The sequence below is a fragment of the Sinohyriopsis cumingii genome, chromosome 3, assembly GCF_028554795.1.
Source record: "Sinohyriopsis cumingii isolate HCF-2022 chromosome 3, ASM2855479v2, whole genome shotgun sequence".
Classification (NCBI taxonomy): Eukaryota; Metazoa; Mollusca; class Bivalvia; order Unionida; family Unionidae; genus Sinohyriopsis; species Sinohyriopsis cumingii.
The window spans coordinates 77,195,612-77,223,160 of record NC_142963.1 but is presented as its reverse complement, the minus strand read 5'-3'; the positions used below and the strand labels follow the sequence as shown (position 1 = coordinate 77,223,160).

The following is a 27,549-nucleotide window of genomic DNA, read 5'->3' as shown; positions in this document are numbered from 1 at the left end:
TGAAATTTAATTTTGCATTCGAGGGAAATACTCTGTTTATTGAATTTTATTTAAATTGTTTGTTACACATCTTTATGTTACTTTGTTAAAGACCTGGAGTCATAACAAGTGATATTCATGTCATTGATGCAGGTATGCTAATAAGATGTATAGAACACTAGAGCTCACTGGATCTAATGTCCCAGCTTGAGAGAGTGGAAATCACGTGGGTAGAGCTGTTAATAATATATCATCTTCAGTAGACTACAGCGCTTTGAAATAGGCGTCAGTCGTACGAAATGGTATAGGCAGGAATATATGTCCTTATAAGGTAAGTGTGGTATTTTAGTTCGCTTAATGAAATGTATATTTTAAGGAATCCTGAACTTAACATATGATAATCAGTATTGAAGTATGTTCCTAAGGATGAGTTCTTTCTTTGGAAGAAAATAAAGAAAACAGAACGGAACAGAAATATCGGCGTCAATTGATATAAAGTAATATTCGTTCATATTGCAGGTAATATTGGACATTTCCTATCATTATCTTTTACATAAGAGAATTTGCATTCATATCTATTAAATTCCATTCCTTTTGGATATTTTATATTTATAATCAATATTTAGCATTTATATGGAATATTTTTCATTTATATCCGATAATTATCGATTGTACTCGAAAAGTTTCAGTCACATCAAAAACTATTCGTTCATATCCAGTAATTTCTATTTTATTTGACATTTTGCGTTCCTATCCCAATGTTTACTAGTTGTGTGCATTTTATTTATATTCAGTAATTTACATTATGGGTAAAACAATATATCCTGTCTGGTAAATGATGAGGTCATTCGAGAGTATAAAGGTAGGCGTACGCTCACACATGCACACACACACACGTGCACATACACACATTTAAAAGCGTAAACTCTCTCGAGATATTTCGTGCAACCAGTATGCACAACAATGTAGCCTTCGTTTCTGTGCCTGTGTTCTCCCTCTGCGCAAAAGTTATTACATACTGGGGCATGGAAACTTGCAAGAAAGCGTGAGACAGTCGTTCCGACACTTCACCTTCATAAAAGACCTTGTTAAGTTGATAAACCGTGTATGGAAGATCATAGACCAAATTGATCTTATAAGTCAATGTTATACTAAAGGGTACCAAAATGGTACCATCGTTTACCACCATAGTTATGAGGGAGGGCTAGAGCAAACACGTATAATCAAGTACCCCACACAACCATTGCCGATTCATTTATAACATAGATATAATATGGGTAGGAAAACGGGAGATGCTTCAGATATGTCTTACTTTGTTTTTCATTCCACCATCAAATTCCCGCTAGAATCATCAAAGAAGTTAAGTATATCCCTTGATGTTTCGATCCATGTTACAAAATGGAAACATTAAAACTGACTTGTATTTCAATTTGAACCCCCCCCCCCCCCCCCCAGCTTTCATCCTGGAGATGTCAACAAAATGTCCTTTCAACCTGTATATTCACATAAATCACATCTGCTCAAACCAGATAAATGCTCAACAAGACTTGAATAACTAATTATTATTGACTCCTCTCTAAGTATAACGTATATCTTCAATGACTCACATATGTAAAGATTTTTAGCTGATTATTTAAAAATATTATACCCGATGTCATGTAGGGCAGAATTTTACGCCACAAGTACGAAATGCCAATATTTAGTAATACCTTTTTCTTATATGCTGACATATACGCATATCAATCGTTTGTTATATTATAGGAATAACACAACTGAAACAAAATATTAGTTCATTGTTTTATTGGACATTTTGTATGTCGTTCATTGTATGAATGAAACCTGAGCACCGTTGTGTAATGGATGATTCCCATTCAGCTGTGAACGAAACGAAGTTCCTCAAAGAAGATGTGATGTGATGTAGCAAACAAACACAGTGAAATATTGGTTTCAGGAACAAAAATGACGCAATACATCAATGCAAAATTGAAGATACCGTTATGAAAAGACGAACCATGACATTTACTTATCTGGAACAATCTGCTAACATCGCTCAAACCATTCCATCGAGCGATGTTAGCAGTCATTAAAGATTAAATCATTCTGCTGCGTGAGAACAAAGGCTTCAGGTTAGCTTTCTTTATTGTATGTGTATGTAGTTGAAAAGTTAAAAACATTGTCAAATACGAACCAGAACAATTCAATCAAGTTGGGTCGTGGTAATTGTCCTTATTCGATGTTGCTCTCATGGCGGCGGGTAAAGTTTAAATGTGCATTTTACGTCAGGATTTTTGCTAAGGTATTTGTGTATCAATGGTCCTGTACAATACTTGAAAATAAGGATACATGTTCAATTTGGAATAGCTTATTTTTCATTATACTCCCAGTACAGGATAAAACAACAATATTCAGTAGATGAAAGTAGACTGTTTGTAGGAAGGACAAGTCGTTCTTGATACAACTGACCCTCTCTCTCTCTCTCTTTCTCTCTCTCTCTCTCTCTCTCTCTCTAACCTCTTAAGGCTGAGCCTAGCGAGGCAGCTGTTAGTACCATTTTTGTAAGTCTTTGGTATGACTCGGCCGGGGAACGAACCGACGACCTCGCGCATCCGAGGCGGACGCTCTAACCACTAGGCCACCGGAGCGGTTTATTGACCAATAGCAACATCGTTTAGCTAACGGGATTTTTTTATGAAGTACATAAAGTATATAAGAAGACAAACATAAAACACAAAAGACCACTTTGTGCGTGTGCACTTAAACTCGGATCCCATTAATGAATCAAGGAATATTTAGATTCAAGCACAGACGTCAGAGCTCTATTCACGTGCAGGGGAACAGTAAATTCAAGAGTTCCTCAACAGGAATTACAATGTCCAACAAAGTTAGCTTGTGTCAGTAAAACATCAGTTACGTAATGAAGTGCCATATTAGTTCCATTCAATATGTTGGTGAGACACTTGATTGTAGAAAAAGAATCAGCAGAAAAATCTTGCCATTCATTTCAACTAAGCCAGACACTCCGACTGGTCCATCGAAATGGTGTCCATTGAGTCAAATCACTTGTGGACTACCAATGAACGTGGCCATAAGGAGGACTATTGGATACTTCAGATAAGAGCACATGACAAATTTAATAAACTGAATTGACGTAGTACCCTGCTCAATTTGATGGCTAATGCTGAGGAATACTGCCACTCTCTCACCTCGACATGTGGAAATCTTACCTAAAGTGGGAAACAACATTAATCATACTCTGAGCCAAACATCATCTCAGTCTAAGAATAGTGGAAGTCAAAACCTTCATCATTGCCTCTAGACTCCGATGCAAAATCAAAAACCATGTGTTCCAAGGTCAACTACAAAATGTTTAGTCATTGGCATCGTCAGCAATGCGATCCTTAACTGAGCCATGGATCAAAATCCTGTGGAGTTCGATATTTCGAACGCGTCCGAGATAGAAGTCACCCGGGATGGCTAAACCTTGTGTACAAGACCATATGCACCCAATTTAGTTCATAGAAAATACTTGAGATTTTGCTTGGCTCTCTTGCAACAAGAAAATTAGAAACATAAAAGTAGCTACGGCATAGCGTGGGATAATTGTGCAGGAGGATTCATAGTTTCGGGAGTTGATAACACTCCATTTAGGCAGCAACGAGAGCCATTTCCACCGTGTAAAATCGAGCCATCTTCTTGTGGAACTTCATTTTGCAGTACCTCTGGTGAACTCAGTGAATGTCATCGTGCACAATGCTCTGCAAGTCAACAGTTTTGAGATAAGTGATCCAGGGTTATTAAAAGATGGGACATGTGAAGGCGATGTGGATGGTTTCTATGTAGAACAATAGCAACAGTCAAAGACCAAAAGTGAAGATAAACACACATTCATTATGTCAGTATGGCCAGAACAAGAACATCAGTTAGTCTTCTGGTTTACTCGTCACATGGCTGAAGAATCACACACTTAACCAGAGAACATTGTAATGGTTGGCAAATCAATCATCCTACCCGGAAACAACGAATGTGTGTCAATCAGTCGAGAAGAAACGTGGGTGAATATCTAGAAGATGCACGGATTCTCATCTTCGAAGATAAGATTTTGAACGAGTGACATAAAGACTTGACTGACCATTCCTTATCTCCACTGACTTCTTTGGAAATGAAACGCATCAAAGCTGTCTTTCGGCAGAATACCGAGACTTCCCGTTCATCGACTTATTTGACAGATATTTTCAAGCAAAAAATAAAGTGTGAAACAGCGACTTATCAGTATCTGTGAAAAGAATGAAAACATGGGAATTTCTAAATCGCACTTGGTATACATCCTAATGGAATCCAGTTGTGTGTACAAAAAAAAAAATTCCTCATCAAAAACTGCTTATATTAATTTAGAAACATTGTTATTATTTTTAGCCATGACCATGCCTTAATTTTTTTCCAAACACTGTAAAGTCTGTATAAGTTTCGGAATTTTAGTACTTTTAGCATTTTTTAGTTCATTTTTCGGATTTTTTGTTCAGTCTCTATAAACGTCCTTGACAGGTTAAGAATTTAAGTACTACTTTTAGTCTCCACGATTTTAATATAATGTTTCCGATTTTTCTTTTAATCTTCGCTAAAGTTAGTAGCAGTATCGGGACTTTACATTTAGACTCGTCCAATTTACTGTTATCATGAGTTTGTTCACTTGATTAAACCTATTTATAACATCAGTACAACAATATATGCAAATTTACTGACACCTTAAACATGTTCTGCGGTTTGAACAATGCTTTATAAATGAATACCAGATACATAGACAAAGCCAGTTAATGCGGGGTGTTGAATAGTATATGGCTGAAAGTTTTTCACTATACACGGCGTGTTGATGGCATGGAATGGGGTATTGGTCAATACACACGTCGTGCTGGATAGTAACCTTGGAATATTGGTCACTATACACAGAGTGTTGATGATATTGTATTGGGTGTTGGATAGTAGATCACCTGGGTTTTGTCACTACTTACGGCATGTTGATAACATAGTGCGAGGTATTGGTCACTACATACGTCGTGTTGGATGGTAAGTGTGAGGTATTGGTCATTACGCACGGCATGTTCATAGTATAATGTTTGGGTGCTGGATGGTAGATGACTGAGTATTGGTCACCACACAGGGCGTTTTAACTGTATAGTGTTGTGTATTTAGTCGCGACAGCCGTGATGTTGGATATTAAGTGTTACGTATTGATCACAGCACATGGCGTGTTGATGATATAGTGTAGAGTGCATGAATTGTCGACTACATGTGTAATAGTCACTACTCTGCATGTTGGTTGATATAGTTGGGTATTGGATGGTATAGTGAGGTGCCGAATAATAGATGACTCATTACTGGTCACTACATAATGGCGTATTGTTGGTATAATGCGTGGTATTGACCACTATACATGGCATGTTGGGTAGTAAGCATGGGGTATTTGCTAGGTGGTGGTTACTATAAATAGCGTATTGGATATTAGGTGTGCCATTTAAACTCACAATTTTCTTACACTGTAATAACGTAGCCCCATTTAAGGTCAATAACTTCTAACAATTAAGTCTCAGTATATTCATATTTGATTCTGTATCAGCCCCCGTTTGTGACCCAGATTGCCACATATTAATACTTACATATTTAGAGGAACAATATCTCACACCAATGGAATATGAGTCTCTTTCATGTACCTAAAATAACCACTAATTCCAATAAATACTTGCCACGTGCCGGACCGGATCAGGTCAAGTGTTGTGGTTGGGGTAAAAAAAAATCAAAAGTGCCCCAACTTTCTTAGAAATGGCATCAAAGCATAAATATATGCGTCTATTTACTCAAAGTGTGCATAATACCCAATAAACGTATGCAAAAATTGAACGATGGTCAATTTTCAAGTGACCAGTGACTACGTTTGTGTGTGTATGTTCTTTTTTGCGGGGGGAGGGGGACAGAAACGCTGGACCCCACTCCCGATCCAGCCCTGACGTAATGAACCTGCTAATTAAACATGAAACAAATGCAAATGTGGTCCGAGTAAGCATAATTTTTCACAGGCACACACACACACACACACACACACTAAAATAACATAAAAGTTCAATTGTAATTAAGAAATGTACTCTTCCGGAAAATATATTACTTCCTTAAATACTTGGTGAGTAATCTATTTTAAGTTTTAGTCTAATCCAGAATGAAAACTCAATGATTAATTAGCCTTAATTGACACGTAATCTTACTATACAATGTGTAGTACATGGTTGAATTTGTAACTTTTGCACTTTGAGCCAAATACACGAAATCTTTCTTTAGCTTTTGCTCGAAATAGGTTATTGTCTGAGCAAGACTTATTATCTACTTTTATATCATTCATTTATTCCACGCAGTGAAAAATATTTTGAACGTGGTAATCAAATACACTACAGCGGTCTTATATTACTGGAAACCCTTTACAAAAAAAAATCGACATGGTTGACTTCATAGACATACCGACCGCTCCGGTGACCTAGTGGTTAGAGTGTCCACCCCGGGTGGGGAGGGTCGTGGGTTCGAACCCCAGCAGAGTCATACCAAAGACTTACAAAAATGGTATTAACAGCTGCCTCGCTAGGCGCTCAGCATTAAAAGGTTAGTGTTAGGACTGGTAGGCCTGGTGTCAGGATAATGTGACTGGGTGGGACATCATGCTACATGTCTGCAGCATAATGCCCCAGTGCTAGACATCACATTAAACTGCCACACTGCAGACATCGTAGCGAAAAATCTAAATCACACACACACACACACACACACACACACACAAAAGATCTAGTTTATAAGTTCACAAAATTTAGTAACAGTTTTAAACACTCGCAACACAGGCAAAGACAAATCGTGCATGGTTTTCAAGCTTTCCGTTTGCAATGATTTCATTAAATGTCTGAATTAGGTCTAGCATTTGACAAATACTGTTCAAATTGCATATCTGGTTTCTAAGTACTTGAAAGCAATATCAATATAGGCATATTTTACCATTAAACGTCGATAACCATCGAAAGCTGATCCAAACCCCTAGCCCAGAACGATATCACTGTCTGATACTCTGTTAACACCCTGTGCAATGGGAAACCCAGGTAAGTCCGTATAGTTGGTTACGGACGATTATACCTGTAGTTACCAGGTATAATGGGGGAATTAATATTTGCTAGGGAGTGGGATAGGTGTATTTTCTGTTCATATTTCAGATCGAATATCGACCTATATCTTCATGCAATCACACAGTTAGTAATGGTATGGAAGCTTAAGCGATTGATTTCATTGTTGTAATGGAGCAATCAGTATTTTCTGGAAGTGGGATGGTGTATTTACTATTACTACTGCACATAAAAAACGACCTGTCCATTTACGCCATCACAAAATGTATTGTTATACGTGTGGTCATTCCGTGTAAAGGAGGACTCAGTATTTCCAGTGGATTGGGGTGTTGTCATGCAATCAGTATTTCATGTGAAGTGGGGTGGTGTATTTGGTTGTCACAATACATAGAAAGCATGATATCCCTTGATGTCACGACAAACCCTTCCCTACTATCCTACTTACAACATATAACCTACATTTTATTTGCTCATACTAACCGGCTTACCTCCTACTCCACCTCGATGTACAGGTGTGAACAGAAAGTTGTACAGCTTCATGCTAATGTTTTTATCAGTATGATTCCTATGTTTCTTCCGACTTTTCAAGCTTTGGGTTTTTTCTAGTAAAAATTAAGGCTGAAGAAAATTCACTTTGTGCGAGTGTTGAAGAAGCAGAATGAGAACATGATAAAATTTGCATTTAGCATACATCTGACTGAGTGTTTTTTTATGAACATGTCTCCGTGAATGCAAGATTAATATAGTAATGAAACCCTAAATACATTGCTATGATAATTGGACCACTATGGGCAGTTTACCGCCTAAATGGTATTCATTCGCGAGGGCAAATTTCTTTATCTATCAACCCCCCCCCCCAGAGATGATTGTTGCTTACATTATTATCGTGAAACCGATAATATCTAATGGCTATAGAACGATTTTGATTGGTTCTGTAAACCATCCCACCCCACCACCCCAAAAAATAACAACAAAAAAAATATTTCTTTTTCAGGAGATGGGCTGGATTTTTCCATTTGTCACAATGCCGTGGTTTGTCTGTGGATTATTAATCGTCACAATCCACTTACCGTCCGCTGCAGCACGTAAGACCTTTTTTCAGTTCTTCCTTTATTTGCACAGTTAGCTTGACTGTTTAACGCCTCTGAATGCATATGCAATTACGAATGGCATTGACCCAAATCTGACTCTGTCTAAGGGGCAGGCAGATCATGGTCTATGCTGTTTTCCTAACAATTTCCTAACAATTAACAATATATATAACAGATTTGGTTTTCTATGTATTGCTGAGATTTCTTGGAAATAATATTATCAATGGGGCAGTGAAATTATTTATCGCATTTCACTCCAGTAAATTATCAAAATTATTTCACTTGTAAATTCCACTAATTCACGGACTATTACAAAATAAGTTTTTATTATGAACCTTTTCACAGTAGACATTTTTATATTACTTAATGGAACTACTTTTCATAGCGTTAAAAGGTGTTATTAATAATTTGCGAAGCGCCGCGTAATGTGAGCAGATATGCAGCCATATTCTGGATACACATAATGTGTACTCTGGTTAATGAGTTTATGTTGGATTTACTCCGTGCCTGTGGCAACAAATTTGAATCCTTCTTCGTTTTAAACAATTTTATTGATAAAAGCGGTTGACATTGATGTTACATTTCATGAATTATGTGTACCGAGACATTACCTATTGCTAACCTCTCGAAAGTAGGGTGGAGTGGTGGTAGTTTCGTGTGACGCTATAAAGTAGTTCCAGTTTTATGAACTTAGTGATAGTGAAGCTCAAAATACTTGGAGTGATGCAAACATGTGTAATTGTTTAACGATGATTGGTTGGAGGATGTTTATAAGCTATAGGCATATAATAATTAAAGCAATACCGTGGACGTGATTTGCCCATGCATCATGCCAAGGCATATCAATTTTCGTTGCTGTTCGCATGTGGGCGTGGGTTATACGGACGTAAAGATGTATATTCGGATAAATGCAGTTTTTCTTGGAATAAACAATTAGCTTATCGATCATTCCATCTGCAAGCATAATTGACAAGTGAAATAGATACCTGCTTGAAGTCTCTGTCCTCGGCGACAAAACATTAACCAGTGCGGTTGCACATCGATGAATAATAATAATTGGCTTCATTCATATTTAATTAGATTACAAAACCTCACATCATCTCTTTGTTAAAAAGCATAAATTTTATATTTGATATGATCAAGATGCCCCATATGGTATGGAAATTGTTTGTTAGCACGACATGTCTTTCAAAAAATTGTTGCTATGGTTCGTGTAACACTAACAGTCGATATAGGAAGAGATGGCTCAGTGGCATTTTTTCTTTGGTCATGCCATTTCCATTTTTGGTCATGCCATTTCCATTTTTGGTCATGCCATTTCCATTTCTAAAGAAAACTAACCTAGAAAAATGCATGAAATGAATAGAAATCCTGCGGTCGACCACGTTGACGTAAGAGTTTCCAGAACATTTGATGAAACGAGATTGCAACAAACACATGACAGCGGAGGCAACACAAAAGCCTAAACAAACAAACAAACCGCAGTGACCTACTAGTATCAAGAGAAAAGAAAAAGGTTGATCGGATAACATTCATCCTGACCTGCCATCCAGGCGGTTCAAATGTAGGTAACATCTTACAGAAATACTGGCCAATCATGGAATCACTAACATTAATCCTCTGGAACAAACCAGTAGTAGCCTACAGAAACTTGAAAAACCTCAAAAACATCATAATTAGAGCGAAGCTAACGACATTTACAATCCAAGACCATCCTGTCAAATCTTGTCCTTGAAGTGATAAAAGGTGCAAACTCTGTCAAGAGATCGGCACATTCTCTAGACGGTCCAAACAGAACATGTACAACAGAAAAGAACATGTACAACAGAAAAGAACATGTACAACAGAGAATGTAATTTATCTGATCCCATGTAAAATCTATGACCTTCAGTATGTCGGAAAAACTGAAGAGCAATAGCTATCTTCACAGTTCTGATTAGATGACAAAGAAGCTGAACAGAAGCCCAGTTGCAGAATACGTTTCTTTCCCTGGTCACATGGTCAGTGATGCAATACTAAATAAAATATTGGTCACAACCGCAAATGGAGTTCCGAAGCCAACATTCTTTCTAGGTACGCCTCCTTAGGTCACTAAAACACAGCGACATCAACTTAAAAAATCCAGAGGACAACCACAAGCAAATAACATTATCATCTGTTTCAAGTCACCAATTTCATCTATTAAATGATTCATTAATTTTGTTCACTACTCACCTATAATTACTGGGGGGGGGGGGGCTTTTGCCACCTAGTTTTCCGTATCATCTGTCAAGTTGAAGCCGTCTAGGCGAAACATCAAGCAATTTCAAGCTTTAATTTCATTATATATAATCGTGTAAACGTTTGTAATTTCAACGATGTTTTGTGTTTATTGTTTGTCTAATACATGTTTTGTGTTTGCCTTTGGTACAAAAACTCAGTGAATCGAATGTGCCCCCCCCCCCCCTCCGCGGCCGCAGTTTTGTATCTATCATTGTCAGTTTGTTGCATTTATCTTAGTCAGTCCCAGGCACACCTGATCCATTGCTGGATCTAGTCCACTTAAAAGAAATTTCATTCGCCACATGAGTTTTATTCTTTATACATAGGCTTCCACACATATTTCAGTGGAAGTTAAAACATTTGATGGTGGAAAGGATCGACAAGAATATGAATAAATATTTTATAACTGTATTTATCTGGCAGATTTCTACGGTTAATTGCTACAAGTCTTTTGTTCTATGTTGCGATAAAGGGATCCTCCATGGTCCTTTTACTGGAGTGGTCAATGGTTCTTGGTGTTACTAGAAGCGGGCGGTGCATAGTCGATATGCTGATTGCATCTTTCCTGGTTAATTTCACCCTTCCCCTGATTGTGTTTTGTTAGATTTTGCAATCTTTATTTTGTTTTTCAGATCATTGTCATTAAATTTTGTATGATATCCAAGTACAAATATGCAACAGCAATACAATATAAAACTGTCTGATCTGAATTACCATTCGCTTTAAAAGCTATTTTGAACGATGATCTTTGGTTTCGCCAAAATGCTATTTCAATTCATGGGATGGTAAATGTGGAAAACAGAGTTAAACAACTCATAATAAACCATGTATACAAAATTGGTCCAGTATGTTTTATATGGTCATTTCATTAGTGTATTAGACCATCATCATTTTCATACTAGAGGCAGTAATTATAACTTTGTATTATCAAAAATTAAAAGCACATCCTCGTTAACTTTTATTTCAATGCAATGAAAGACTGGAATGCCTTACCATTGAATATTAAAAGTATTACTAAGAGCAAATTGTTTTAAATATTAGTAAGGTCTCAATGTGCTGAAACTGCTAAAGTTGCTGGAGAAAGAAATGTTTCTACTATTGATTTTAAGTAGAAGCCATTTTTAAAACTAAATATGTACATATCCACCCCCACTCCACCCATCCCCCAAGTAAAGAATGACACGACACCTATGTTACTATTCCTACTCACTGGAATACTGCGAGCCACGTGGTTGTAATGTGTGTATGTTTTATTCGCTTGATATTCAATTATGTATCTTGGTTGTATATGTGTGATCTTTAAATAAAGTACGCTCTCGTTGTAAGCATGATTTTATTTTATGTTTTAAAACATATTATTTTTTATGTTGTTCTTAAAGCTGTTGCCCAAGAAATCTTGAACATGCAGGACCCCACTGGATATTATCCCCAATAAGGCTTCAAGGGTAATCCTAGATTTAATCAACAGTGATTGTTTTATTTTCGTCATGTATACCGCTTTTCTTTGATTTGGTTTCATGTACTAGTATTACAGTTTATGTATTATTTTAAATATCACAAGTGCATTTTAGGCTGTTTTATTATGCTTACGGTATGTACTATGTTTTGTGTTGAAATTTGTATCTATCGATATACTCGCTTATAAGACAAGACCAGCTGCAAGCTGCATAGACCAAGATCTACCGTCGCATAATGGGCGTGCAGACCTGGGTCATTGCAGTTTGTTAGGAGTAATCAGAAGAACAAACAATAGAGACCCTGATCTGCAGACTTATTATGCTACGGCAGATCAGATCTTTGTTTGCAATTTGACTTGACTTATAAGTGAGCATATACGGTATTAGATCTTGCTACCTACTAAATGAACCAGTCCAGCTTTCGATACAATGGTAAGCTCAGTCACAGGAGTCTCACGTTTTATCAATAAAGTACGGTGAAATCTCTGACAATATGAAATCCCCTTATCGGTAATATAAATAAACACAAGGAGTGCAAGCGTGACCACAATCCTTCGCTCGATTCGACTTTTTCTCACGCGTCTTTTATCGCTTCAGAATCGCGAGAAGACTGAAAAACTACACATATACATTCAAAAGACAGTAACGTACCAACGTATATCTCTTAAATGACCATGTCCTGAATCCAATCCGGCGAATTAACCTTTATTTTCACCACTACGATCAAAATCCCTTTCTAGCAAAATCGGCTAGACGGAAGTAGCACATTCTACCAGTTTCTACCCTGCAGTAAATATGTGTTAGGGTCTAATAATTGTACCGAACACGGCGCAGAATCTGTGTTATCTTTGAATATTAGGGAAATTTATGACGGTTGATGACGTCATCAACCGTTATTTCTACTATCAAAACTTTGACTACATATTTCTGTTCTGGAAATTTAAATAAAATTATAAAATGATACAATCTGAAATACAAAGCAAGATAAACATTTTATCTTGTGAAATTACTTTCATCATGTTATTCAGCATATTTACTGCAGGGTAGAAACTGGTAGAATGTGCTACTTCCGTCCAGCCGATTTTGCTGGAAAGGGATTTTGACCGTAGTGGTGAAAATAAAGGTTAATTCGCCGGACTGGATTCAGGCCATGGTCATTTAAGAGATATGCGTTGGTACGTTACTGTCTTTTGAATGTATATGTGTAGTTTTTCAGTCTTCTTGCGATTCTGAAGCGATAAAAGACGCGTGAGAAAAAGTCGAATCGAGCGAAGGGTTGTGGTCACGCTTGCGCTCCTTGTGTTTATTTATATTACCGATAAGGGGATTTCATATTGTCAGAGATTTCGCCGTACTTTATTGATAAAACGTCAGACTCCTGTGGCTCAGTCAAGCTCGTATATTTCAAACTAAGAATTATTTAGCAACTTTTGCAGGATTATTTCTGTGGTGTTTCTACGTGCATTCGTTGAAGTATCTTTTTTATATTAGGTTGTTTATAGATTAATGCGGTTATTTGTAAGTTTACAATTAGAAAGAAAGAAATAAACAACGATGATTTTGTGGAAAGAACACTGAAAAAAAAACAGGCTGAAAAGTTTACGCTTAAACATTTTTTCAGTAATGCTGCCGATATATATATTTTTAAACAACCCAAGAAACCCTCAAAATCCCCCGAAAAAAGATTATTGTGACATATGTATGATCTGTCATCCTATTTTCCAGTACTTGGACTGATTTTTTACAACTCCGTCACAGTCTTTGGTACTGGTCAGAATAATGGCGTGTCGATTCTTCCTTCATTCAAATCCAACATAGCTTCAAGCGTAGATTGCTGCGCTGCCTTCAATGATGGTCGAGGACTTTGTTCGAAAATTGCCATTGCAGCAAAGCCGTTAGGAATTCTCCACAACTTTTCTGAATCAGGATACTACAACGTTTCATTGTTCTGCTATATGAACAATTCGGCAGCTGAGAGTTACGACACGAAATCATTGTACGCCGGCAACTTCCCGTACTGTTTTGCACAAGATACTCTTTTTGATGTGGCCTTCAAAAACAACCTGACTCCAGTATGGACGTACGTCACAGACCCGTTTCAGGTCGTTACCGCACTCCCTCTGTCTCTATTTCTCTCATTCGCTTTATGTGTCTCTGTCTCTCATTATATATATATATATATATATATATATATATATATATATATATATATATATATATATATATATATATATATAAAGATGTGTGTGTGTGTGTGTGTGTGTGTGTGCACGAAGGACATACTATTCAATACATGAATTCCACACTTGTGCCATTCAAGTTCATCCACACAAATTTGAGATCAACGATAGCCTTGAATTACATAATTTTACAACAACATATTTGTTTATTTTCTTGTTTATTCTTAATACAAAATTACTGCTGAGTGAAACTACATTGTAAATATACACGAGCTCTTGTTAAGAATCCTTACTATTCGCATACCATGCACTGTTCCTGCAAAGTGCAGAACATTTTCACGGAAATCCATACGTATTTGTTGATAAGTAATTTTCTCTTGACGTGCTCGATTAAGACAACGTTATTTTTGGGTTATCGACACGTATTGTTTGCTTATCGACACGTATTGTTTCCTTATAGACAGGTATTTCATCAGATTCCAGGACAAGTCGGCCCATAGCGGAGTCGGCCCATAACGAATTCGGCCTATCCAAATCAGCGCGTAACATATTCGGCCCATTACGTACTCGGCCTATCGGTCCAAAATTTATATGATAGCAATGTGGATGAAATGTTCTTTTACTCAATCATCATTAAAATTTTTAATCGTTCTGCGTTTCGTAAAGCGGTAATTTATTTTGCAGCAGAAATGTTGGGGGGGGGGATCCCAGATTAGTTAACTTATATACTGTATAATCAGCATTTTGAAACTGTCATTGTCCTTATTGTTAAGTGAGTCGAATGTAGTACGTGTCTACTCTGCCACTTGTGATTGTCAGCATGTGTTGACATGTGTGAATCTGATTTACAGTCGCACTTCCCATCGTTATACCGTATTTTGATCAACAGTAAATATTTTCTATTATTCTAAGTTTAAAACCTCAGTATCCTTGTAAGACCGCTATCTTAATTGCGATATATATATATATATATATATATATATATATATATATATATATATATATATATATATATATATATATATATATATATATATATATATATATATATATATATAAATGGGAGAGTAGCGGCATTTAAAGTTTTACCCACCACCTTCACATCACAAATCTCAAGGTCGGCGTCTTACATTGTAGGGCTGTAATCCAATTGTTCTAATGTTAGTCTTTGACCCCCACCACCCCCCATTCCTATGTCCGTTTGATTTGTCTTTAAGTTTTAAATTCATTGGTAATGAGCCACAGTGACAGTGTTGTACAACATAGCCCCAATGCTGTTTTGGGGAGATTTTGAATGTCTCGGCTTTTCCTCCAAATCTAATCAAATAAGAATTAGTTTTATCGTGATTTGTTATTTTATTCTTTCAAATCAATTGATTAATTTTCGAAATAAAATATAAACCCACCGATTGTATTTAGTTTGAAAGGCATGTAGTGTGCATGCCTTCCGGTTAGTCTTTTCATTAGTTACTTTGCACGCGATTCTATTTATAGAAGTATAACAGTATATAAAGTAGTTATCTTTACAGTTCATGCAGAAATAAACGCAACTAGGTATGATCATATGTTTATATTTTGACCAATGGAAATCTTCAATGCATTTATCAAATGATGTGACTGCGATTATTGTTCAATAACAACAAGTGTTACTTAGCCATACAAGACAAAAGGTATGGCCGACTCCTTAACGGGCCGAGTACGTTATGGGGAGATTTCTTAATTAAATTTGTATCTGCCGAACCTGTAACGGGCAGTCTTTATTATGGACGGAGTATGTTATGGTCCGAAATCTCCAGTCGCTGTTTTACTGGTTTTAGGTGGGCATTTTCTGGCATAGGCACGTATTTTCTGGCAATCGGCACGTGCTTTCTCAAATCAGGTGTGACTCACTTAAAAAGGATTTTGTACCCCTGTGATTGTTTTAATTAATATATGTCGATTCCTCAAGATTCTAATTCAAAGAAGTTTGAAAATTATCGTTGTTTAATGGAAAATAGATTGATTTTTGGACTCAAATTAGAAAATTTAAATCGAGATTACTGATGACATAGTTTGCCTAAAGCGACTTGTTCGTCAACTGAGATACGAATGTTGGTAATTTTGGTGAGTTTTGTTTCTTTTCCTGGATTTTTCGTGAATTACGCGCAAACACATATATCACTTATAACATCTGTATAGATATCACTTATAACATCTGTATAATTTTCCAAAGCAAAAGTAGTTTTGCTTATCAACTTGATATCCTGTGACCATCTTAGCACAATTATAAAATAAATGTGTTGGGTAAAATAAATAAATGTAAGCGACATTCTAAAAAGTATAGATGCCATTTTATCTTTTTCTACTACTCTGTGAATATAAATTAATTTAGATCTTGTTCATCTTGTGTCACAGGTGACAGGTACTCTACAAAAAACATCAAGCTGCTTGAATTACACCGCGGATTACTTCTGGAACATTTACAAAGATAGCACCTTGTACAAGAATCAGACCCAGTTACCTACAACAAGTTCTGTTCTGTCCTTCGCCGCAGAGACTATGGAACCAGGCATTTACAAAGTCACGCTCAACTGCAGCTTCAAATTCGCGGCCGGAACATGGAAGGAAGACTATCTGTTCTTGGAATTCAGAACACCAGAGTTAAAGGCCGCTGTGGTCACGCCAGAACTTCTTATTCCATATATTGATAATGATTTACCATTCAAGTTCACCCTTAACGGAACTGGGTCGGGAGATCCGGTAACCAAACTGCCTTCGATTATAAGCATTCCACTGAATTATAGCTGGACATGTAAAGTATACCTTCGTAATGATACTGACCTTGCTGTCCGTACATTTGTCCTTAACTATGCTCAGAATCAGAATGATTCGTCCCTTGGTTCATCCAATAACTGTGGATTTAACATCAGTCAGACGAAAATTGTAGAACTCCAAAATAAGTGGCTGAACAATACTGACAAATGGTACCTATTTTTCCTGACAGTAACAAGAGGAACTCGGAACGCTTCCGCAGTGCAAGCAGTAAAACCAGTTAGTGGTAATCCAATAATGGTGATAATCACGTGAGTATTCTCATTCTAATTTGTAGGGATCATTTTTCGATGGAATCAAATTTCTTTCTTCTAAACTTTTAATTTTTACAGTCTTCTTCGTATTTTCACAATAGATTTATTTTCTTCCTTCTATACTGTCTGCCATTTAAGAATGCTTGTTTGCACTAACAGTTTAGAGCGTTTGTTCAGAGCATTGCGAGGGAGTGAATTCTCTTAAGTCTAAAAATGGTTATGCTTACAACACAGTTTGAAAACATTACTTACTGGAGGTTTTGCCATCTTTGCTCCCTCCAAGTCTCACCATTTTACTCCTAAACAAAACCGTGTTCTTAATTTCCATTTGGGACATACATATCTTATAAGTTATCACCTTGATATAATTTAGTCGTAAATTAGCTCAGATTTATTACAAATAAAAATGGGGCCCCGAGTGGCCGAGTGGTCTAAAGCGCTCAACGTTACGGATCACTGCCATCTCACCTCTGTCTCCGTGAGCTCGAGTCTCGGATTCGGCTAGCAGCAGAGAGGGTGAACAGACCAAATTACCCGAGCAAAACCCTTGTGTTAGACCAAAAAAAATCCGTGCTCGTTCATATAGGTCATACCACGTCTACGATTATTGTTTGTCCCAAACAAGATTGTAGACGAACCCTCTCTGCTGCTATTCATGTTGCAAAAGAAATTTTTACCACCATATCAAGTTTGATGAATATTTCTCAACGCGTTCTCCTCATCTGTTTCATCTTTATTTGTTCTATGTTTCAAGTAATATTCAAGTTCTGATGGTGGTTTTGGATTTATGTTCTTTCTTTTTCTGTAATAGTTCATCAAACTTCTGTATCGATCTCAAGTTTGATGAATATTTCTCAACGCGTTCTCCTCATCTGTTTCATCTTTATTTGTTCTATGTTTCAAGTAATATTCAAGTTCTGATGGTGGTTTTGGATTTATGTTCTTTCTTTTTCTGTAATAGTTCATCAAACTTCTGTATCGATCTCCACCGCAATTTTTGCAAATCTGATATAATCCTCTAACGCCGTTGTTACATCCAACACATCTTCGTGAACCAGCATGAGGATTTTTCTTTAAAATATAATTATGTTTTTTACAATATTCTCCACGACACCTTTTGTTGCATTTATTTGTTGTTCCTTGAATTAACCACGCACAGTTGTTCATTATATGAATGATATCTGTTTAATTAAATTTACACCCTCTCTGCTGATATCAATTAAAAAATTGTTATATTTAAAATAATGGTACATCCAGAATCTCATACTGCAAGAATGGCACGAGAACGATTAGAAGCAATTAAAAAATTTCTTCCTGTCAGAGACTCATTTAGAAAAAATCTACAAGCGCAGCAAGAAGCACAAGTTGAGTACGAAGAAGAAACTAAAAAACTGTTTAAGCCCGTCACTGCAGCTACTGAAAAGGTTACAGCTGTCATCAAAGAAGATCTTCTTCCGGTATCAAAACAAACAGCAGAACAAACTGAAAAAATAGCAAGAAGAACTAAACAGACAAAGAAGATTTTACGAGATCTTCCAACTGATATAGCTGCGGCTCAACCTCCACCTGTTGGTGAGGAAATACTTGAAAGTATTGGAAAACTTCGTACTGAAGTCGCCGACGTGCAAAAAGAACATGCACCTGAACCCGAACTAGTAGAAAAAACTTAGAATTGATTGCAAAATTTAGGAGGGGGGTTGTTGAAGAAATTAGAAATACTAAAGAAGAACAATTACCCGAAGCAATATTAAATAGTATATTTAATAAATCTAGTATTTTAAAACCCCATTAAGAAAAAGTAAATGATGATAATCTTATTAAATATATATATCGCGTATATTACAACAAAAAACAAGCTAGAGGTCAAAAATATGAAATTATTAATGAAGAAGTAAAAAGACTTTATAGAGAGAGACTGAAACAACAAGAACAACTCGCCCAGCAGAAACTTCCTCCACCTTTACAACAAATAGAACATCAGCAATTGATGTTGAAACCATCTAGAGAGAAAAGGAAGCAGATGGCAAAGGAAATGAAGCAAAAAGCAGAAGAAAAATGGAATCAAGAAGAAGAAATATTTAGAGATATAGAAACTAAACAACAAATGGAGAAATTACGTTCACTGGGTAAAGAAAGAGATCCTGACGATGATCCTCCAAGCGCTGTAGGAAGTGGGTTCCTGACTACATCAGAAGGAAATAATTTTATTTGTCCTGATAATATCCTCAATGACGTGTCACGGTTAGAAGTTCTCATAGGAGGAAAACGTGCCGGAAATAATTCACCAGAAATAATTAATGAAGCAGCTGATATTTGTAAGCGATTATTTCAAGGTGGTATCATGGATATTGGAGTTTACCGAGAACTTATCGATAAACTTGTTGATGACTAATTGTTAGATAAATGGTAAATTAAAAAAGATGATCATACATTATAATCATCGTAAACCCGTACAGGTCAGAGCGGTGAACTCACGATTACCAATCTACAGAGCTACTTACGGAGATGGACTTGGTGATGTTGTGCGGGGATTATTCACAAGGATAGCTCCAAAAGCAGCACCTATTGCAAAACAAATATCGATGAAAGCTACCGATATTGTTCGTGAAAAAGCTCCTGGAGCAATTGTCAATGTTGCTGGTAAGGCGTTTTCGGCAATCAAAGAAAGACTAGCACGATTATTGCGACGAAAACAACAACCACCAGTGAAACTGGCAAGTACTGAAATTATGCCCGCAGACGTAAGTAAAATAATAAATCAGGCTGCAAATAAAAAACTAGCGGAATTATCTGAAGAGGCAGAAAGAAATATAACATCAAATTTGATAGATCAAAGACTCAGTGAATCAGGAAATAATATTTCAAGCATGATATCAGGAAGTGGAGTGTCCAAACACGGTTTTCGTGTTAGACGAAAATAATTATAATAAAATGTTTAAACGTGAATCCGATGAAGCATTTGATATGGAGGCACCTGTCCTTAAAAAGATGAATCGGTACGTGATTATCAGTTTTATTCTTATGAGGCACGAATACCAGATCAACGTGGAAGAATTGAACTACAAGTTCATGATACAAGTAGATACGTTTTACCCGCTCAGTCTTTTCTTGAGGTAGAAGGTACAATTATAAAAACGGATGACACTAATTACGGAGGTGCAGTAAAAGTTGGTTTTGTCAACAATGGGATTATGGCGTTGTTTGATAGCGCCACTTATATGATCGATGGAACAAATATTGAATCGATTCAGAAAGATGTAGACGTTGCTACAACAATAATAGGATTAGCAAGATATTCTGATGATTATACAAGATCAGCAGATCCTACAATGATTGGAAGCGATCCGTATAATATAAGACGACCAAGAAATTTTGCCAATAACGCTGATGCTGATGTGGCCCCAGTGGTTCATGGTTCTAGCGAAAATTTCAACTTGGGATTTGCAGCACGTAGAAGTATGTTGATAGGAGATAATAGAAGATTTTCATGTGCAATTCCACTATCGCATATTTTTGGATTTTGTAGAAATTTTAGAAAGGTTATTTTTGGAGCTAGACTCACGGTTGTTCTTGTGCGAAAAAGTGATGAGAACGATGCTCTGTGGAGACCTGTTGGTGATGCTGGTAAAGTAATATTGTCTAAACTTTCACTGTGGATGCCGGTAATGACTCCAACGATCGCAGTAGAACAAAAATTAATTTCTTTCATGGACACTGGTGGTAAATCCTTATTGTCATGGTTAACAACAAGCACAGATAGTATGCAAACTAACGTTAACGGTCAGTTTACATGGCATATAGCATCACAACAGGGTGTTTCTGCACCGCGACATATTTTTGTTGCGTTTCAGGAAACTAATCGATTAGGCTCACAAGTTCACTCTCATATGATATTTGATAAACTAGGTATCACAGATATTTCTTTACAGATAAACGGACAACAAGAACCAACAGAAAATATACAGCTAAATTATGAACAGAATCGTATAGGACGTGCATATCATCGTTTAATGTCATTCATGGGACGTGATCAAAATGTTGATACCGGTTTGCAAATATCACAATATGATTTCAGAACTTTGTATCCGATTTATTATTTTTCACTGGAACATCTTGATCTATCAAAACAATCTCTCGTTGATGTACATCTTAAAGCAACATTGAATACAGGTGGTGCTAATTATAGAGCAATCGCGGTCATACTCAGCGATAAAGCCATGCTACTTGAAGGTGGTAGTGGTCGAATGAGAGTCGTTGATGCACCAGTGGAAAATCTCTAATTATTCAGAAAAATATTATTTATATAAAAATGTCGTATAGTCATGTTAATGTTACTCTGACTCCCAGTCAGGTCAAAAAGCTTCAATCAAAAACCACCAGCAAATGCGGAACTAAAATATCACTAAAACGAGATCAGATGGGTGGTGGTCCAAACAAATTATCGTTGACAAATAATCAGATTAAACATTTCAAGAAAGCCCTAGAATCAAAAACTGGAGTTCAATTACGTCTTTCTCCGAGCGCCATCAAAGACATGGTTAAAACGGGTGGTATATTTCCACTTATTGCGGCTATTCCAGCGTTAATAGCTGCTGCCGCTCCAGCCGTAGCAAAAGCAGCCGCGTTAGGTGCTGTTGGAACAGCTGCTGGAATGGCTCTAAAGAAAGCAACTGGTGGACGATATGGCAAAAAAAGGGACGCGGTCTAAGATTACCGGGATCTCGCTGGGGAAGCGGTCTGAGGCTCCCACGTTAGATGTTCCAGCATCAAATTTTGATTTACTTGATGCTGCTAAACGATTAAAAATAAAAGCCTTTAGAGGTGTTTTTATGCGAGATCAATTACCAAAACAACCAAACAAACTCGAAACAGGTATTATTAATCTAGACTCGACTTCAGGACCCGGTACTCATTGGGTATCATACGCTGTTGATCCACATGGAATCGTTTATTTTGATTCATACGGGTTAGCTCCACCTGCTGAATTTATCAAGTATGTCGCACCACTCCACGCAAGAACCAGAAGTTCCAAAGTTTGGTATTCAACGCTACCCACACAAACAATGACAGATCCGCCAATATGCGGCCGTGAAGTAATTAATGTACACGACGCTATATCAAAATCATCCAAACCGCCACATAAGGTTGTGCGTGATTATACAAGCAACCGTTGCGCGTAAAGCGTTTTAAATAGATCTTGGATCCGAAGGATCTTATATAATGGTTGATATTTATGGAAGAAGATCTTCCCTCGTTAAGAGAAAATCCGGCGATGTTGATCTGTCGAAGTATGCGACTAAAGATGAACTTGCTGATATCATGAGCCTGGCTGGAGTTGACCCAGATGAGGTCGTTATTTTTCAAGATCGATATGGTAAACTAAAAACGAGTAATATCAGATGGAATGATATAGTTCGACGAGTACTTGGTGCAGCTACAGATAATATTCCTGTGTTTACTGACGGTGGCAGAATCAGAGATTCAAGTGTATCGTTTACAACCATCAGAGATGAAATTGCAAGAAGCGTTGCTAATCGCGTGAAAAATACCGGTGACACAATGACGGGTGAACACAGCATGAACGGAAATAAAACAGTAGTTTTAAGAGATCCAACATCCGACGAAGATGCAGCAACAAAAAAATACGTCGACAACGTAGATATTAAATTATCCATGTTGCGGGTCGAGTATGACGTTCACGTGGGCGCTTTTGGAAGATTTCGCAGAAACCATCAAAGAACCACAGAAGAATTCTTCGGCATTCCGCACTCCGTTGACATGAAATTTTCTGATATCAAGACGAACATCGACACGATCAAACAAACACAGCAAAACGTCGTAGCGGGGATTCCTGAGATCGTTAATAAAACCAATTTGATTAAAATTCCAGCCGGAATAACTCCTGGGCATATCACAAACATCGTATGCACTGTATCATCGGGATTCGCAACATGGTCGCAGCAAAATAAAACCATCAAATATAGCGCAACAGTCACTGGCGTGTACAGGTTGTCTGTGTTCAGTGGTGCGCGATTTGAGATATTTACAACGTATCCATGGCGTCATTCAACGGATAGGTTTTCCGGAGTTGTATCTGTTATATTGAATAGCGGAACCGAATAAATTTTTATCCTGGAAGCAGATGATAAGAAATTAACCGCAACATCTTACTGGTGGTGTTTGGAATTTGTAGCTGAAACACCTCAATTGGTTACTGCATAAAAATATATGGACTGTGCACAATACAGATACAATCAAGCGCGTGAATGGCAGGCGGGGCTAAAAGATCAAGTCGAACAATATACAGTAAAAGTGCAAAAATATCGACGACGATTATTTATCGTTGATGTGATTGTTTATTCAGTAACAGCTGTTGTTGCTGGAACCGGTGTGATATTATCAGCGGTGACAATGATGGCACCAGCAGCCGTAACTATTTGTATTTCAGCAGCAACAACAATTGCAGGTGTGCTTAATATCATCACAAAAAAAATATGCACCTGCATGAATGAAAAATTATCCGATTACATGATAAAATTACATAGAGCGACGGTCGCATACTCGAAGTTATCTTCGTTGTTATCAGCGAGTCTCAGTGATGGAATTATATCTGATGTCGAGTTTTCAATGATGACTAAAATATACGACGAAGGTATCGGTATTAAAGACATAAATACTAATAATGACAGAATTACTCCAGCAGATCGTGACTAACACAACTCCGCCAAAGATAACGATGACCTCGGTAAGTTCAACTAATCCTGAATTTAGTATTAACTTTCCTACTGCAATTCCAGTAAAAGAAATAGCATTAGCTCAATTACGGGTATATTACAGCTGGCCAAATATCAGATCAAAATCATTTAATGGTACACCAGCAAATAATTTGCTTGTATTTGCTAACAAGAGCAAACCAGATGGTACTCCTGACTGGATAGATGTTGGAATACCCACTGGTAGTTATGAGATCGAACAAATCAATGAGGAATTTCAACGTAGAATAAAATCAATAACCGGAAAAGAAGCAAAAATATCAATTAACGTTCATGAGCCGACGCTGTCCTCGACGGTTGAGATACATTCTCCTGATTATGCCGTTGATATCTATCAATCCACGATAAGATCCGTACTAGGTTGGCCAGATGTTCCCCCGTGTATGAAGGACCACCAGAACCGAAAAAATCTGATTTTACGTCAACAAATAGATCTCGTCACGAAGTTACAATGAGAGATCTTTGGTGGTGGTGGCGTGGACCTCGAACTTGGGATGATAGTTTGGATGATTTAATTGGTTATGGTTGTGACATATTTTCAGCTTTACCGGAAGATAAAACCCCTGGCCATATTCATGAATACGAAATTGAAAGAACTATTGACGTTTCCAATCTTGATCATAAAGATCAACTAAATAAACTACGTGAACGTCTCACTGAGTATCTTTTCGATATAACATCTCACGAGACACGAGGGGAAATTATCAAACAAATAGAAATTCTGAATTATATCGCAGAAGCTATGGAACGCACTCACAACAAAATTATAGACATAATTTTAAAATCATCTCCTGCTCCAAAAAAGTTTTTAATTGATAAATATAAAATCAAGGAATCTGATATACCGACGTTCAGATTTCCCGATTATGACCCGGACGCTCGGAGAAAATCTGTCAATGATGTCATTGATGAATATTTTCCTAAAATACTCGAGGCATGGAAAAAACTAACACCACCTCCAACTGTTCTCAGACATAATAATGATCGACATGGCGGAGGCAGGCACGTTTCTCCCGGAATCGTTAATATAACCAGCACGATTGTGGTCAATCTGGTTTGTGATGTAGTCGATGGCAGCTATCAAATAGACCTCGGAAAATCAAATCAGGCTCAACAAGGATACATCCTATATACATGTACACCACAAGTCCCCCCTGGAAGTTTAATCGTGCAAGAACCAACTAATCCTGTGTATCTGCGGTGTCACAATAATATGTTAACACGAATAAATTTTAAGCTCACAGACCACCTTAATCGCTTAATTGACATGCGTGGAGAAGAGCTTGTGATAAATCTGTATGTGAAATCTTAATTAATCCAGTAAATGTTATATAATGTACCAGCACGTGATTGTTTTTTATACACTTGAAAAACGCCATCAGAACAGTGTTTTCAAAACACAGAGCAATTTAGCGTTAATTTAGTTATTGATGAATACGGAAGCGAGAACAGTTAGATGAGTTCCGCCGAGATCATCTATAGAAAGATCAGATTCTAAATTATACACACTCCTGTATTAAACTCGACCAACTTAAAAAAATAATATTTCAGAATAAATAAATATAATCACTGATGGGATAAATTAATCAATTTTGTACAATCTGATGGGTTAAATTACACAAATCAATCAGTTTGCTAATTCTGATGGGGTAATTGGTACTGAAAATTACACAAATCAATCAGTTTGCTAATTCTGATGGGGTAATTGGTACTGAAAATTATACAAATTAATCAGTTTTCCAAAAAATACTACCAAAAAAAATATTGTATTATTATTCTGAAATATTTTTATTACTATTCTGAAATATTTTATTTTTTTGTGAATCAATCTGATGGGGTAATTGGTACTGAAAATTACACAAATCAATCAGTGTGCTAAGTCTGATGGGGTGATTGCCACTTAAAAGTATACAAATCAATCAGTTTGCTAATTCTGATGGGGTGGTTGGTACTTAAAAGTATAGAAATCAATCAGTTTTCCAAAAAATATTTTATTATTATTCTGAAATATTTGTAAATTAATTCTGATGTGATATACAGTGAGGGAAATTATATTACTACTCAGTCGTTACCCGCTGACATAATTTTTCTTAAGTATCTTATGCGGGTACTGATTGTTTTGTTTTTGTTTCGTATTCGCTGGATAATTCCGACCTATTCTTTTCTATTGCAACAGAAAGAGGAATAAATTCATTTACTTGATCATCGTTCACCATAGCCAGTGACTGAAACATAGCTGCCTGAATCCGCTTTATGAACTTATATTGAGATGATAGAACATACTTATTTTCATTTTTAAGTTCTATTAACGTTTCAAAATCAGATATTATTTTTTCAGGATTTAGTTCATCAGACATATTAATTCCGTTTTCTTCTAGTTTTTTAATAGCAGAAATAATGTCTTTGATATTTTCATGGTTCATTATATAATATGTAAATCTTTAAAATAAAAAAAAAAATTATCCCTGAACCCCTATCGAGTCTTTAGCGAGTTCAAGGTGCAGGTACACGAAACACTACCCCCACTATGAGACCCCCTAACCCGTCAAACAACGGTCTAGAGGCCCAAGAGGGTGTGTTTGGTGAAGATATACAATGAAATGGATATATACAATGAAATGGGTATGTACAATGAAATGGGTATGTACAATGAAATGGATATATACAATGAATGAATGACGGCACAAACATATATTATGAAACGAGTTTTTTAGCAAATTCATTAAGTATCAATGAAATGGGTATATACAATGAAATGGGTATGTACAATGAAATGGGTATGTACAATGAATGAAGGACATTACAAACATATATTATGAAATGAACTTCTATTGGAGTTTTTTTTAGCAAGTTCATTAAGTATCAATGAAATGGGTATATACAATGAAATGGGTATGTACAATGAAATGGGTATGTACAATGAATGAAGGACATTACAAACATATATTATGAAATGAACTTCTATTCGAGTTTTTTTAGCAAATTCATTAAGTATCAATGAAATGGCTATATACAATGAAATGGGTATGTACAATGAAATGGGTATGTACAATGAATGAAGGACATTACAAACATATATTATGAAATGAACTTCTATTCGAGTTTTTTAGCAAGTTCATTAAGTATCAATGAAATGGGTATGTACAATGAAATGGGTATGTAAAATGAAATGGGTATGTACAATGAATGTAGGACATTACAAACATATATTATGAAACGAGTTTTTTAGCAAGTTCATTAAGTATGAAATGAAATATATACAATGAATAATTGAATAAAGGACGGCACAAACATATACGCTCAGCAAAAACCCACCCACAATAATCAAGCCCTTGGGTGATACGAAAATATGTATCAACCACTGGTTGATACGTGGTTGAGTTTTGCTGAGCGGGGGGATCTGGCGGAGCCCCCAATTATTATAAAAATCGCAATTATGCGCAAGCAACCGACATGTTGTCAGCCATGGGGATTCGATCCTGGACCGCGAGCGTCACAGTCCAATACGATACCGATTGAGCTATCAAATCTTGTTACAAACATATGTATCGAAAGTTAATATATAGCTAATAATCATTGAAAAGGAACTAATTTCGA

General features: G+C 36.6%; 1 protein-coding gene across 1 annotated transcript in view; it reads left to right on the top strand.

The window, feature by feature from the left end:
- Window positions 1-11,861: 11,861 nt before the first annotated feature.
- The window catches only part of LOC149803147 (uncharacterized), a 38,717-nt gene continuing 23,029 nt past the window's right edge, over window positions 11,862-27,549 (top strand). The window contains exons 1-3 of the mRNA XM_089953893.1: window positions 11,862-11,922; window positions 13,660-14,036; window positions 16,509-17,176. Coding sequence (XP_089810019.1) covers window positions 13,890-14,036; window positions 16,509-17,176 — 815 coding nt within the window. The 5' untranslated portion in view covers window positions 11,862-11,922; window positions 13,660-13,889. The remainder of the gene's footprint in view (window positions 11,923-13,659; window positions 14,037-16,508; window positions 17,177-27,549) is intronic.